At 44.4% G+C, this 14,906-nt stretch overlaps 1 protein-coding gene across 10 annotated transcripts in view; it reads right to left on the bottom strand.

The window, feature by feature from the left end:
• The window catches only part of TTLL5 (tubulin tyrosine ligase like 5), a 216,119-nt gene that overhangs the window by 169,727 nt on the left and 31,486 nt on the right, over positions 1 to 14,906 (bottom strand). For all 10 annotated transcript variants that reach the window (XR_012669002.1, XM_048855536.2, XM_048855538.2 and 7 more), the window contains 3 exons: positions 10,178 to 10,279; positions 9,905 to 9,996; positions 8,170 to 8,277 (listed from right to left, as the gene is read on the bottom strand). Coding sequence is in view for 9 of the 10 variants with exons in the window: in XM_048855536.2 (XP_048711493.1) it covers positions 8,170 to 8,277; positions 9,905 to 9,996; positions 10,178 to 10,279 (302 nt within the window). In the remaining variant the exon portion in view is untranslated. The remainder of the gene's footprint in view (positions 1 to 8,169; positions 8,278 to 9,904; positions 9,997 to 10,177; positions 10,280 to 14,906) is intronic.

Below are 14,906 nucleotides of genomic sequence, written 5' to 3'. Positions count from 1 at the left end.
TTTATACTAGGTGAAGCTTTTCAGCAGGAAGGAAGGATTTATTCCTAGATAATTGTAATAATCAGGTACAGAAGGAGGGACGCACACACACACACCATATCAAGAGCTGCAACAATAGCATGGCTGCTTGCAGATATAAGTCGGCATTTTTCTTTCATAATAGCTATTTAGGCCTCCAGTTCCACTGAAGAGTCAAAGAACTGACTTAATCCAAGAGCAGACAATGGAGGATGTCAGATATGGTCTTCAAAAGCATTTCTCAATTCCTATCAGCATCACCTCAATCTTGCTTGGACTCAGCATTAGCCAGCTGCTCTCATCCAGGTGTTAATTTCAGGTAGGCCCTGCAAGTGCTCAGAGATGGTAGTTTGCATTGTATGTAAAAGAAGTAGAGTTGGGTGCTCTCTGCATACTATGGCACTCCAGTCCATGTTGTCTCCCCAGCTCCCTCAATGGTTCATATAGATGTTGAACAACATGAGGGAGAATACTGAGCTTTGGGAGACTCTACAGGTGAGGAATTTGGAAGTTGAGGGACAATTGCTCAAGACAACCATCTGGGGTTGCATCTGAGAAAGACTGAGTCACTTCAGGGCCTTCCCCTTCATCCCTACAGCTTCTTAGTGGCGGTGCAGGAATATTTTTTCATCAAGGGTATCCTTGGCTTCTTGCTGGGGCAGAGTTTTCCAAAAATAATTAAGTTTGAGGGCAGACCATATGGCTAGTTTCTTCCTGCTGTGAAAGGAGAGCTCTTATTTCTGCTTGGAGAAGAAAGTGGTCTAACTCAATGGTTCTCAACCAGGGACACATGTAGCCCTGGGGGTCCATCAGCTCATCTAGATATTTGCCTAGTTTTACAACAGGCTACATAAAAAGCACTAGCAAAGTCAATACAAACTAAAATTTCATGCACAATGACTTATCTATATTGCTCTATGCTATACAATGAAAAGTATTATTTTTATAAATATTACACACACACACTGATTGATTTTATAATTATATGGTAAAAATGAGAGTAAGCAATTTCAGCAATAGTATGCTATGACACTTTTGTATTTTTAGGTCTGATTTTGTAAGCAAGTCATTCTTAAGTGAGGTGAAACGTGAGGGAACAAGATACAAATCAGACTCTTGAAAGCGGTACAGTAGTCTGGAAAGGCTAAGAGTCACCGGCCTAAATCATGATAAGGGTACAATTAATTCATTCTCCTTCAGCTCTCTTCTTAAAACTCTCCTCTGCCATAAAGCATACAAAAACTTGAAAACAGCAGCATGCTGGCAGACTAGGTACCAGCTCATGCCAAAACCCCAGGCCATTTCACTTGTGTATTAATATAATAGATTAAAGTGGTTCTTAATTGTATAAGAATGTATTTAGTGTTTAAACTTCATGAAAACTAATGGGATGTTAAATGCATTATTTTCACTTATCTGTAGCCTGTTATAAAGTAATAGCGATAATTTACATTGTATATACCCCTAAGTAAATAACCCATCAAATGAGAAAGCCTTGCATAAAGAAAATTAAGAATTTTAACAGGAAAGTACTAATTCCTGCACATTTGAAGGCAAGTGGTCATTGTGTGTGATGACTGGAGATCAAAGACTCTGACTGGAGAGAGCAAGAGGAGTACATTTAAAGAAAGAACCCATGTGGGTGGTGACCATCAGCTTGTTTTCTATAAAAAGAAGCTACAAGTATGGATTCAGCTAAAGATGTCTGGCTTGTTTGGACTCTTACAGGGAGGGATACCAAATGCAAAGCAAAGCAATGATGCCCCCAGACAATCTGGGTACCCTGAAAAGACTTTTGGAAAATGGGCCATTTATTACATTTGTCACCATTTTGGAATTACAGATTTCTTAACCTGTACATATATTTTATCCGTTTTAATTTCTCAATAACTTATTCCCTTTTCTTAGCTAATAAATCTATAGTTAGTTTACTATAGAATTAGCTACTAGTGTCATCTTCAGTATGAGATCTAGAACGCAATTCTACCTAGGTGAGTGACTGGTCTCTGGGGCTGCAAGTAACCTGGATTATTTGTGATTTTTGGTATAAGTGACCATTTATAAGTAAGTTCAGTTTGTCGGGGGGGGAGGGGGGGGAGGAGAGAGAAGAGAGAGAGAAAAAAGTATAAGGGTATTAGAGTGATCCAGGAGTTCACATTTGGTACTGGCTTGGTGAAATCTAATTACAGAACACACCACTAGTTCAGGATGTCTACCCTGCTTTTGACAGTCTTCACTATGATAGGAACTCATGGTCAGGCCTACTTGAGACAGCATGACAAACTGTTAGGCTGCTGGTGTGCTAAGACTAGCCACTCATGCTGACCAATATTGTTTCATTGTTTCCTTACATGCCCTTGCATGTCTGTATCCATCTGTTGTCTCTTGTCTTAGACAAGAAATTCCTCAGGGCAGGGGCTGCCTTTTTGTTCTGTTTATGTACAGCATCTATCACAACAGGGACCTGCTCCATGACTGGAGCTCCTTGAGGCTACTACAGTATAACTGATTGATATGGAGACAGTTCTTGCGCATCCAGCCAGAGGATCCAGTCCAGGGTATGGCTGGCAGGCTCTAAGAGGCTGGAGATTACCTGTGAAAAAGTTAAGGTAAAGGACACAAAAGATTGCCCAGCACCATCTCATATTAGAGGCGTCAATATCCAGGCAGATGATACAAGCCAACAGAGAGGCTTGTAAACTTCACTGCTTCATAGAAAAAAAAAATCTCTATTTTCAGGAGGCCTTTGGTGTCTGGAGATCGAGGAAGATCAGCAGGATTCCAGGTTAGTGTTGTGTCTGAATTTACAAATTAAGTGGATTAATGCAAAGGATTTTGATTAGCATGAACTCTGCCTGCATTTGAGCTGAGAAAGAGTGGCTACACCACCTCCATATGTGATGACTAATCTGTAGACCAGTGATGGACAGAGTATTCTAGGGGGCAAGGTGAACATACACTAGCTCTGCAGTACCAGCCAGGATTCCTGTGATGCAGACCACAGAAGGGCAATCTATCAGCAATAAGATCATGGGTGGTGCGATCCAGTGCTCAGGACAGTGGTCCCCAAACTGGGGGGCACAAAGGAATGCTTGGGGGGGGGCACAGTGCACAGCAGGCCCAGGCCAGTGCCACCCAGTTTCACTCCGCCCTGGCCCTGCCTCCAGCCCTGCCCCCCCCATTCCCAGGCTGAGATCCCATTCCTGACCCAAGACCTGCCCCCAGCTGCGGCCCCCTTACCCCTGTCCACCTCCCTCCCCTACCCATCCCCACTGAGAGCTGTGGCACAGCCCTGGCTCCCAGTGGAGGTGGGGGGAGTGCAGACAGGGGTAAGGGGAGGCATAACATTGAAAAGTTTGGGGACCACGGGCTTAGGGGAAGGATTATGTCTCATTACATCACATTAGTTCTACATACCCACTATTAGAAAATGGCATACCCTTTCTTCCAAGAAACAGTTGTTCTGAAGTCCTGTGTAAAGAGAGAGAGATTCCCCATCTCCATATAGCATCCCTGGAAAATCACTGGATAGCAAAGGGATGAAAAACGGCCAGGAGACTTCAAAGGACATAGCACCACTGTCCTGTATTACATCCAAAAAGATTAAGGTCATTGATAGGAGCACGAGTTGCTACAATAGAACAAAGTTGTCTGTGGGAGAGGGGCAGGAGCTCCTGCACTTCCATACAAACCTGGGACCAGTCCACTAGGTTCCACTTCAAAAGCCTGTATTCATGCCATTTAGTCATAGTGGGATGGACAAGTTGATCACTCAGCCACCCAGAATTCTCCAGATTCAAGTATGAAACAAACAGGAGTAGATTCCAGGAGAATCTATGTGAGAAGTTCTCATAAGAAAGCAGACCCATTATGCCCAGCAGAATCTACACTACAATCCGGGGAGTGGTAATGCCCACAAACAATGGACAAGAGAGCTGTAATATCCATCGAGAGCTTATGATAAGACTAAGTCTCAGTAGAGATAACCAGTAGTGCATGGCTCTAGAGTGGAATCACAGAGCATGCATGAGTGTCTTGTTTCTACTACACCACACCTTGACAGTCCCATGAAAGCTTGCTAGCAGCACTATTCTGAGCAATTCAGCCCTAGGATTAAGACACCCTATCATTGTCCTGCCAAGATCAAGAAATATCCTGAGTATTCTGGCCTTCGCCTTTGAGAGTGGAAAGAATGCAACATCCTAGCTGCTGGATTGATCTCTGCCAATAGTGAGCAGGGACCCACTATATTGCCTCTTCTTCAGGCTGTTTCAATGAGTGCAGAGAAGGGTTGTAGCAATGGAGCCTTGCAGCCTTCACACCATCCCCCACCAACCACCCTGGGGAAAGGTTAGGTTTGCTTCAAAGTGGGCCTCAGCACAACACCGGGGCCTTTCTTAGCCCACCCAGAAGCCCAGACTCTAGGAGGCAAAAACAAACAATGGATGCCTTTAATTGGCTTGAACCCAGGCACTCCAAAGCCACTGCCTCCTCATACTGAATCACCTCTGCAAAGGCCTATCCAAAGTACTATCCCATCCTCCCTCAGAGTTAACCTGTTGCTGTCAGAGCCTGTATCCTGCAGCTTTCCCAGAGCCTGCACAAAGCACCGGTCAACTTGTTAGTTTCCTCCCTATAGAGGATCTAACACCTTCACCCCTTATCTCCAGATTACATCTGCTTCCATGTGATGCTAGTTTGACCTTACTCCTCTGCCTTTTTGGAATGGGGAAAGGAGGGTGTGTCCATTTCCTCTATTACCTCCAAGGAGCAGGACATCTTCTCCCTGAAAGCAGGGACTGTATTGCTTTGACCTTAGAATACTGGCATTTTCCAGACTGCCTGCCAAATGAATGCTTAGTGAAAATGTATATATAATGTCTGCAGCTAGACCACCTAGGCCTGTGATTCAGTCACATTTCTCAAGCTACATAGGGTCAAACCAGGTCATTGCTTCAATGAGAGACCCCCCCCCCCCACACCCACAGAAAATTCAGGGTGCTTCAGAAAGTGGTGCTGGTGATTTAAGTAGGTGGCATTCTCCCTGCCGGTTCTAAATCCAAAGCAATGCCCCAATGGGATGACAGTGGTCACTATATTTACACTTTGAAATGCTGACTTTGGAATGAGACAAAATCAAGGGCCTGACCATTTGTGGTCATTTAGGATCCTATGATTCTTTTAACTGTAGCTGAGTTAGTCCTGGGATTCTGGCCAAATTCTAACACAAGTAACTACTTCTGCCCCTAAATTCCCCCTGCAATTTTGATTGGATATAATTTTTTTCTTCACTTCCTGCCTTAAAGTTTTGGAGCACTGCTGTGCACTCTTGAACAGCTGTCACATCCCATCCCAGAAAAGGATGCATTTTAGTGTAAGGGAAAGCAACTGTTTGTGTAGTGTTTTGGGATCCTTCAGGATGAAGGGGCTAGAAAACCAAGAACTTGATTAGGCAGAGGAGTCCTCACCACCAGGGAAAGGGCTTCCGAAGGAAACCAAGCTTGCCACCTTGTGTGGGTCTTTCTAGAGTAGGTGCAGTGAAAAGGTGCAAATGCCCCAGAAAACGAGATTCCTCTTATAAGCATGTTTCTAAAGTCAGACCAATTCCATTACAAGAGAAGTCTTCTTAGGGAACAATCTGGGGCAGCCACTGACATGGGCTCAGGCTTCATAGTTTAGCTGGTGAACAAGTTCAGGCAGCTGTATCAGGTCTGACCCCCACAGCTTAGTCTCCCTGAGAACAACAAGCTAAGAATTTCACTTGCAGCCTAATTTTAATGAATTAAGAGCCATTTAGAAACCACAAGCCACAGCCAGCAGGAGCATCAACTGGCAGCTGCACGGATCAAAGCAACAAGTTCTCAGAGCTTTGTGCTCCCCCACCCCCATGCACAAACATGGCAGCCATAAAATTTATACAGCCCCCTACAACGTTCTTCTATGCTGAACTGCAGGCCTGTCAGTGAAACTGCTCAAGAGTAGGCAGAAGATCTGTAGGACTGGTTGAGGTTAGGACTCTGCAGGCTGGCCAGCTACTGCCACATTCATTACCAACATTCTCCTAAAGTCCCCAGCAGTATCCCAACCAGGCAGAAGAGGAGAGATAGCGTCTAACCTACAGAAAGAGCATATGAGAACCAGGATGGTATGGGGGAAGACTTGTATCTCCTCCACCGTGAAAGATTGGGCCAGGAGCACAGGGGAAGCCAGCCTCTCCCACATCCCAACAGAGGAGAGAACAAGGTTCTGTAGTATGACCTGACTAGAGAGATCATGGAGAAACACCAGTAAGGTACAAAGATCAAATAGACAGGCCTGACTGAACCTGTGTTTTGGATAGGCCATACCTCCCAGCACGTCATTTCAAGGCTGCATTGTTTGCTACCAAAGCAGAGGAAGGAACAGAGAGAAAATAGCCTCCAAAGGATTCCACCTTCTGCCATTTAGGTCTCATTCAGTTTTCTCACTAATATTTGTGACTGCAGAGTCAGCTATCTTGAACATCCCTAGCTGGCAAGTGTCCTTGTTGTAAACAAATAGCAGGGGCAGGGCGTCAAAGGGTGAGACCAGGGCACTGGGATGAAGATTGGGCAATGGAGGAAGGCAAGGCGCAGCTCAGGGTCCTCAGGACCATGACCAACCACTTGGCTGAGAGGGGGGAGGGAAGGTGGCAGCAAGTACGGCACTCCAGGAATGCCTCTGGCTCCCTTGGGAAGCAGCATGGCTCCTGCTTAAACTCTTTCCTGGGAAGCTCTTAATTCATGTTTATATTCAAACAAATGGAATGGAAATTGGTTTGTGGGACAGCAGCCCCGTGGAAGGTGGCGGGAGGAGGGGGCAACCAAGAGGGTGATTAAATCCAATCCTGGGGGGCAACAGGAAGTAGGATAACCTCAAAGCCAGACCCAGCACAGAGGACATACAGAGTATGAGAGCCTCTCCACAAGCTGGTCAGAGTAAACTTAAGACAGGGGCTGAGATGGGGCGGGGGGGGGGGGAGGAAGAGGAGGGAGAAACACAGGGGAGATGGTCAGGTCTCTATTGGGCTGTTGATATTTTTGGAGTAGGTGCTAAACTGCTACTTTACTAAAAACAATTCCATCTGACTGCTAAGTTTCCAATCAGTTCCAAGAGTTTCGGTGACTCTGAAAGAAGGGATCAAAGCTACACAGAAAAGCAAAGACCCTGCAAGCTGGCCAGCTTTCAGAGGTAGCCTGCCACCTGATACCATACATGCCCAGGCATACCTCCTCCCTGGGTCCCTCACTATCCTGTCAGCTCACAGGATCCAAAATGGGCAGCATTAACATTACACTCATGGAGATATATGTAGTGCTGCCAACCTTCAAGAATCCCACAGCAGAAGGGATTTACGTGTCATGGCTGTGCTCAGACAGCCTATTCCCCTGGGTCCCTGAACACAGGGCAGCCTAAGCTACTAGTAGCCTTTAGTGCAAGCACTGACTGAGCATAAGACTGATTCTGCACTCAGCAATCTTCTATTCTGGGACTCCTGCCTTCTGTGTTTGCAGAGAGCAGCTGGAAGCAGGAGGAGGCCACCTCAGGGAAGGCTGAGGAGCTGCCATTGGAAAGCAGGAGGAGGCATGCACTGGTACCAGCCGCCGCTTTTTGGAACTGTTCCAAGCTTCCCCTTCCCATTGCCAACACATAGCTCTGTATACAGCCTCAGCCAGAGGTAGGCTCTGCCGCCGCCATGTGGTACAGTCACACAAAAGCAAGCCCAGCAGGCATCATCAACACTCATATGCAACAAGCCTTCCTTCTAGGGACCAATCTCAATGCGTGCTCAACCTATCACCCTTTCCAGGACAACTAATGGGCCAGTAACTCCAGTATGCCCAACACCCTATAGGTTCCCTCTGAACTGTAGCCCTGTTCCTCTCATCATAGAATCCAGCACCCCTCCCATCATAGGACCCCCCTATGTGTGACAGTGACTCTGGGGTCAATCCCACAGTCTGGGATGGCTGCACAGAGAGCCAAACCCAAATTTCCCTCTGTTGCTAGCCCAATATGGAGTCCAAGTTTTTCCACACAACACCTGGGCTAGAAGCAGCAGGTAACAGACACCCAGGAGAAAAGGGAACCTGCAACAGCCCCATGTGTTAAGACAATCCCCGGGCTCCTTACCAAAGCAGCTGCCACGGTGTGGAAGAAAGGTTTTACAGGCTGTGGCAATGGCCAGCTCAGCAGAAATAATGGTCTTAATAATCAGGTCCTCCACACTGGCCATCAGTGCTGTGAGAGGGGGGAACAAAAACAAAAACAAAATGTGAAGCAGGGATTGAACTCATGTGCAAATGCTCTCCTGGGTTTGCATGTGAATCTGAGCATGGGTGACCCCACGGGTAACATCAAGCAAATGAGAGTGTATGTGGACACCCAGAGGAGCAAGAGATCATGAGTGCATACATGAACACAAATACCCCAGGGCAGGAGCACTCAAGTGAATTCTCACAGGAGTGCAAGAACAAATGCAAGCAAGCATAAGCAGGAGAATGTCGCATGCATGACAGCACAATTTAGCATGAGTGATCACCCACCCACCCACCCGCTGAGTTTTAAGGATTAACTAATCGAGAGTGTTAGAGAAACTCTAGTGCTCAAGCCAAACTAATGGGGGTTAGGAAAAAACAAACAAAAAAAACACAACTTTCTTTGTTGGCAACTCCCTTTTGATACTGGCCACTGAACTAGATAAACCTCTGGTCTAATTTAGTACTGCAATTACTATTTTCCTACTTGGGGGAACACGTGTGCATATGCCTAGGTAAGCACAAGTAGGCATGCAAGTTTGAGCATCTGTACAAGAGGAAGCATGGATGTGTGCACATGAGTGGATAGGCAGGTGTACACAAGTGTTCCTGCACATGCATAAGAATACAGGAACTGCTGTCTCAGATCAGACTGGTGTTCTTAGCCCAGCATTCTGTCTGACACCAGCATCAGCAAGAAAGCTCTAGCTGAACAATTATGGAATAACCAATTCATTGGAATGTCTTCCTAATTTCTCTCAATGGTTGGCTTATTTAGGAGAATTTATCACTTTACATGGGACATTATAATGTATAACTGAATGTTCTAATGATCTGTATCAATATCTAATCATGTGTGCAACTGAGAGAACATTAATTTGTGCAAGTGAGCACAAGTGACTGCATAACCATGCACATAAAATTGGGAAAGGCTTAGTTTCACTTAGAAGTTTGATTCAAATCCTTTCCTCCATCCTCTAAGTTCCCCGGTAATACTTATAGGATGGACATAGTAACACTATTTGGCTAAGGACTCAGTATCAGGCAAGTTGTCCCTTAAGGGAAAATTGCATTTTGCTGTGCAAATGCATCAAAGCAGACCTGGCAAAGGTGTGGAAGAGGGAGCTGTTCTACAGAACATAAGCACTCAGATGGAAAACAAAACTCAGCAAAAACCTGGGGCATGAAAAGTCATTCAAAACGACTCAGGTAACCAGTCATTCGTTCATTAAATTGCAGGGTTCTCAAGAGGTTGATGACTCACCAGACTGAACAAGCCATGGGAGCCGTGGAGGGAGGGGAAGCATTTAGGGTGGTACCAGAAGTTATAACTAGGAGGAGCAGAATGACATTAAGAAAGGGAAACTTGGGAAGAATATCAGGAAACATCCCGACAGTCTGTTGAACTATATTCCATGCAAGAGACGGTTTGGGGTCCTCCCCGCTGGGAACACTAAGAACTAGGGCTGGCCATAGCTCTAGAGAATATATCACAGGGAACAATCCTGCCCTCCGCCCGAGATGGAACCGAGTAGGGCTCTTCCTAGGATTTCTTGCTGGTGGACACAGCTGAGGACACAAGGAAGGAACCAAAGGGGATCTCTACTCACTCGTTGTGTCTTTCCCTTCTTGTTTCAGGTACCTCAGCATCGCACTCATACTCCACTTGTTCCCATAATCCTCCACTTCAGGGTCATCACAGCTAAAACAAACCAAGGAAGCAGGGCTCACATAACTGGCCTGTGCCTCAGGATCACCACTTGACCTTTCAAAGCCATACTTAGATGCAGTTGTACAAATTTGCGCCCCCACCCTGGTGTGAATTTGGTTCCGCCTCCAAGAACTGAAGCCCATCCTCTCATCTCTTTGGCAATTCTAAGTACCTGACATAATCTCCACTCTTCTTGTTGACACTGTAGTTGGTCAGATGCATGAACTGGTTTTTAATGTTCTTGGTTCCCTGGTCATATCTCACAGTTGCAAACCTAAAACAAGGACAAAAAATTCAAGCTACACTTTCTGGGGAAGGCAAGCAGCTTGCTAGATAGGACTTATTAGGCAGACAACTCAATCACTGCAATTACAGATGTAAAAGACCTAAATTAAGTACCATCTAATGCAAACCACTAAAGAACAATTACAATCTATTTCCCAGAGCTGTGTCCAGTCTGGTTTCCAGTGTCCCAAAGGAAGGTGCTACCACTCCTTCCTCCAAGAGATTATTTCACACCCAATACCATATATCCGACTGCCAAGAAGTTTTGCTTCTAGTCAGTTTAAACTGACTACTACTTAATTTCATCCCATTCCTCCTCATTACAGAGATACTACTCCTAACCCTCTCCTTCCCACCCGTGGCTTTATTATGGAGGTGTTGGTAGCAAGTCTGTATTTAAGGTGTGAATTTAAAACAGGGATCCAATCTCTTATGCATGAAAAATATAGCATATCCTCCCGAAAGTGACAGCACTAATACTGTGCATGGAATTATTTTTCTATACGAGTTTAAAACTAAGGCTTGGTTTACACTACCAACTTACATCATTATAACTGTTTCTCAGGGGTGTGGAAATCCACACTCCTAAGCAATGTAGTTATACCAACCTAACTCCGGTTTTGACAGCACTATGTTTATGGGAGAGCTTCTCCCATCAACATAGCTACCGCCTCTCGGTGAGGTGGAGATCCTACGCCGATGGGAGAAGCTCTCCTGTTGACATAGATAGTGTCTTCACTAAGTGCTACAGTGGTGCAGCTACACCACTTCAGCATTGTAAGTGTAGACAAGCCCTAAAATGGTTTATTTAGGACTTAAAAACAACTAAAATGGGCCATTTAAGAAACACAGCACTCAGTGTCATACTTTTCCAGACCTCTAATCTGAGCAGGCTCCCTACACGCACTGAAACCTTGTCTGTGTTAGATTGGTTTGGGGGTTGTTCTTGTGGAGCATGCAAGGCCTTACATGCAACTTGATAGCATCTCTCAGTGTGGCTGTAATATAATAAATTTTGAACACTCTATCTGATCAATTCCAAATTTCAGGGAACCCTGCTGATTTTGGTGAAAGCTAGAAAAAAAACAAAAGGGGGAAAATGTGGGACACAATGAGCCGTTTGTTAGCAGAGCTACCAGATTCAACTGCCTCTGTAATTGTTGGTTGATGGCAGCCATTAACACATTCAAGCATAATACCCACCATTTTAGCTCTTTCCATCTCCACCAATAGTTTAAAAAAGTGTTGACACCATGAGCGAGAAAGGCACAAACAAACTGGAAGAATATGCCCAGGTCTACACTAAAAAGTTAAGTCGACCCAGCTTCATCACTCAGCGTGTGAAAAACTCACATCCCTGAGCAACATAGTTAAGCTGACCTAACCCCTGGTGTAGACAGTGCTAGATCAATGAAAGAATTCTTCTGTCAAAGTAGGTACACCTCTCGTGGAGATGGATTAATTACAGAAATGGGATTCTGTTGCTGTAGTGAGTGGTTACAGTGAAGCACTATAGCAGCACAGCTGCAGCCTTCCTAGTGAAGACATACCCTAAGAAAGTTGGGGGTAAGAGGGAAGCACACAGAGCCCGGGGATCAGAGGAAAGAGGGAGGGACCTGAAATACAAGGGAATGGACAGTCACACAGGGAGCTTGTGGCCAGGGAATGCAACAAGCCCCGGGCATGTGTTCAATGAACTCGGCCTAAAGAAGCAATAAAGTGTGCCACCCTTTAATTTTATTAATGGTCATTCCCCCTGTTATTTTTCCATAAGTGAAAGCTTCTTTCAGAGAGGCTGAAACAGGCTGCCCTCTTTCAAAATGGCTGCCATCTCCCATTGTTCTCAGCGTGACTGCCCTCAGTTGGTGGCCATTTTGAGAAGGGTGTCTCTCTGTCAATGGGACAGAGTATTGACTCTCTATAAAAACTACACAATCGTGATTAAGGCATTTTAGTGTTTGTGGAAACTGATTTGTTAAAACAGATTTTTTTCATTTGTCTCCCCCTCATGGTGTCATTCCAGGGCAGAGTTAAAGTTCCTGCTGAAGGATAAACATTAAGTTATAAAGAATAGCAAAGGGCAAAGTTAGCATTAATCATAAAAAGTTTAGATGTAATCCATGCAAAAGATTCCAGTTAGCTTTATCTACAGAGGAAGTTGGAGGACCTGAGGTAGGGCAGAGTTAAGATTGGTTGGATATCTTCAATGTATATTTCCATATTTTAACATGACTGGATTTCATATATTTAACCCTAACTATGGATTTCCTTAGTTTAATACATTTGGGATCATTACAACATCTCTAATGTACTCTCTATTTTAACTCCATTTTAAAAGTTTATGTCTAGGAATATATCGCAAATGTTTGTTGGTTATGACATTCCCAGCTCTGCCATCTTAACCATCCTGTATAGAGTTCATTCTTTCCTCCAACCCCTTGATCATTTCTGCAGCTTGTGTCCAAGTATCACTCTGGTAATGAGATACCCAGTTCTAACAGCAGCATTATCAGGTATGGTGGCCTTAGAGTCAGAGTAACTATTCTCCCTTTTCTGGCTGTGATGCCTCTGTGTACAAAGCCCACCCAAAACATCTCACTGACCATTTTTGTAGCCACATCACTGTATGTATACATGTTTAAAAAAAACCCCACTCATGAGTGCATTCAGAACCTGAGGCATCACATACGTAGCACAGAGAAATCGGAAAACCAGGGCAGCTATATGGGGGAAAAAGAGGTGAGAAATAGGACAGTAATACAAATGGGAAAGGGGGTACAACTGTAGTGTGCTAGCAAGTAGGCCATCCCACGACTTGTAAATAGAGACAAAGCAATTTCAGAAAAAAACACTATGCTCTATTTTTCCCCAGGGGCTTGAAACTGCCACCTTCCACAGAGGAGAGGGATTCAGTTCCCACACTATCCACAATCAGCTATGTGATACTAACCACTGCTGGTCACAGAGATTACTGTGTTCTCAGTACTTCCAAACCCAAGCATTTTATCTCCCACTCTTGCAACTTCTCCCTTCCCTAGAGGGCTTCACCATTTCCTGGATAGCCCCAGTTCCAGATTCCAAGCACAATTTAGTAATAGAAAACTTACATTTTATTAGTGTCTTTCACCTCAGAGCGATCTCAAAGTGCACTACAACTCTGTACATACAAAAAAATAATCTCTCTCCACCAATGAAATGCAGACATCTTGAGGACAGAATTGGTGGCAGTTTAACAGCACTGCTCAACAGTAGGTGAAATAAATCTATCCACCTGAAAATGAAGGGGGATTTAAATAGAATGCAATTTCCCTGGCTGGAATATGGGCAGGACACAAAGGTTATTATACTGTTGTGGAAAACGAGTCACACCATCTGTTTCGTTCAAACAGCCGGAGGTCCTTTTATTGAATACAAGCATGCAGGGAGAGGGAGATAGAGATGGTCACATGCAGGTACCACCCCGGTCTCTCTGTCCTGCCCCTATAATACCAGTCTTATATAGTTTTTACATCCAAGTCAAATGATACATTTCCTTAATTTTTTTTAATTACTCAAGCATTGTTAATAAAGCCTTATAAGGAGCTAAAATAAACAGTTTCATAATTAGCACTGTGCTAACGCACTTAGTTATTATCAAGATCTGCAGTTTGCTTGTGGCTGCGTTTTGTCTAGGAGCCTTTGCAGGTTTGGGGGGAGGGGTGTACATATAACGGACAGCTAGGGACTTCAGTTAGGCTAGAGGTTGGCCTAGTTCATTATCTGGGTCAAAATACCATGGCCCAGCATATGCAAATGCTCTTAGCTTAAGCTAAGTCTTACAGGATGCAGGCCTGTAGGCCTCTTGCATATAGTGCATAGATCTTGTCACAGGATGGGATGGGGTCAGGTCAACAGTACTTTCCCCCACAATACCAACTCTTGTAGAAAGTGACCTGGGGTCACAAATGAAAGAGCCAAGGTATAGGTTCATAGATTCCAAGACCAGAAGGGATCATTGTGATCATCTAATCTGAACTCCTATATAACAGACCATAAAAATTCTCCAAAAATAAATTTAGAGCATACCTTTTAGAAGTATATTTAGAAAAACAATTTTGATTTAAAAATTGCCAGTGACTGAGATCAACCATGACATTGGGTAAATTATTCCAATTGCTAATTATCGTCAATGTTAAACATTTACACTTTCTTTCCTGTCTGAATTTGTCTAATTTCAGCTTCAACGTTGTATCTTTCTCTGCTACACTGAAGAGCCTATAATCAAATATTTGTTGCCCATACAGATACTTACAGACATAATCAAGTCACCCCTTAATCTTCTCTTTGTCAAGCTAAACAGAAGGAGCTCCTTGAGTCATTGACTCCAAGGCTTGTTTTCCAATCCTTTAGATAATTCTTGTGGCTCGTCTCTGAATTCTGACTTATCAGCATTGTTCTTGAATTGTGGATGCCAGAACTGGACACAGTACTCCAGGAGTGGTAGCACCAGTGCCAAATACAGAGATAAAATTACCTCCACTCTGACTTGAGATTCCCTGTTTGTGCATGTAGGATAGCACAGGCCCTTTTGGCCAAAGCATTGCACCAGGAGCTCACATTTAGCTGGTTCACCTCCA

This window comes from Caretta caretta, chromosome 6 (assembly GCF_965140235.1).
Source record: "Caretta caretta isolate rCarCar2 chromosome 6, rCarCar1.hap1, whole genome shotgun sequence".
NCBI classification, from domain to species: domain Eukaryota; kingdom Metazoa; phylum Chordata; order Testudines; family Cheloniidae; genus Caretta; species Caretta caretta.
Note: the sequence above shows the minus strand (reverse complement) of the source record. Positions and strands in the feature narration are given on the sequence as shown.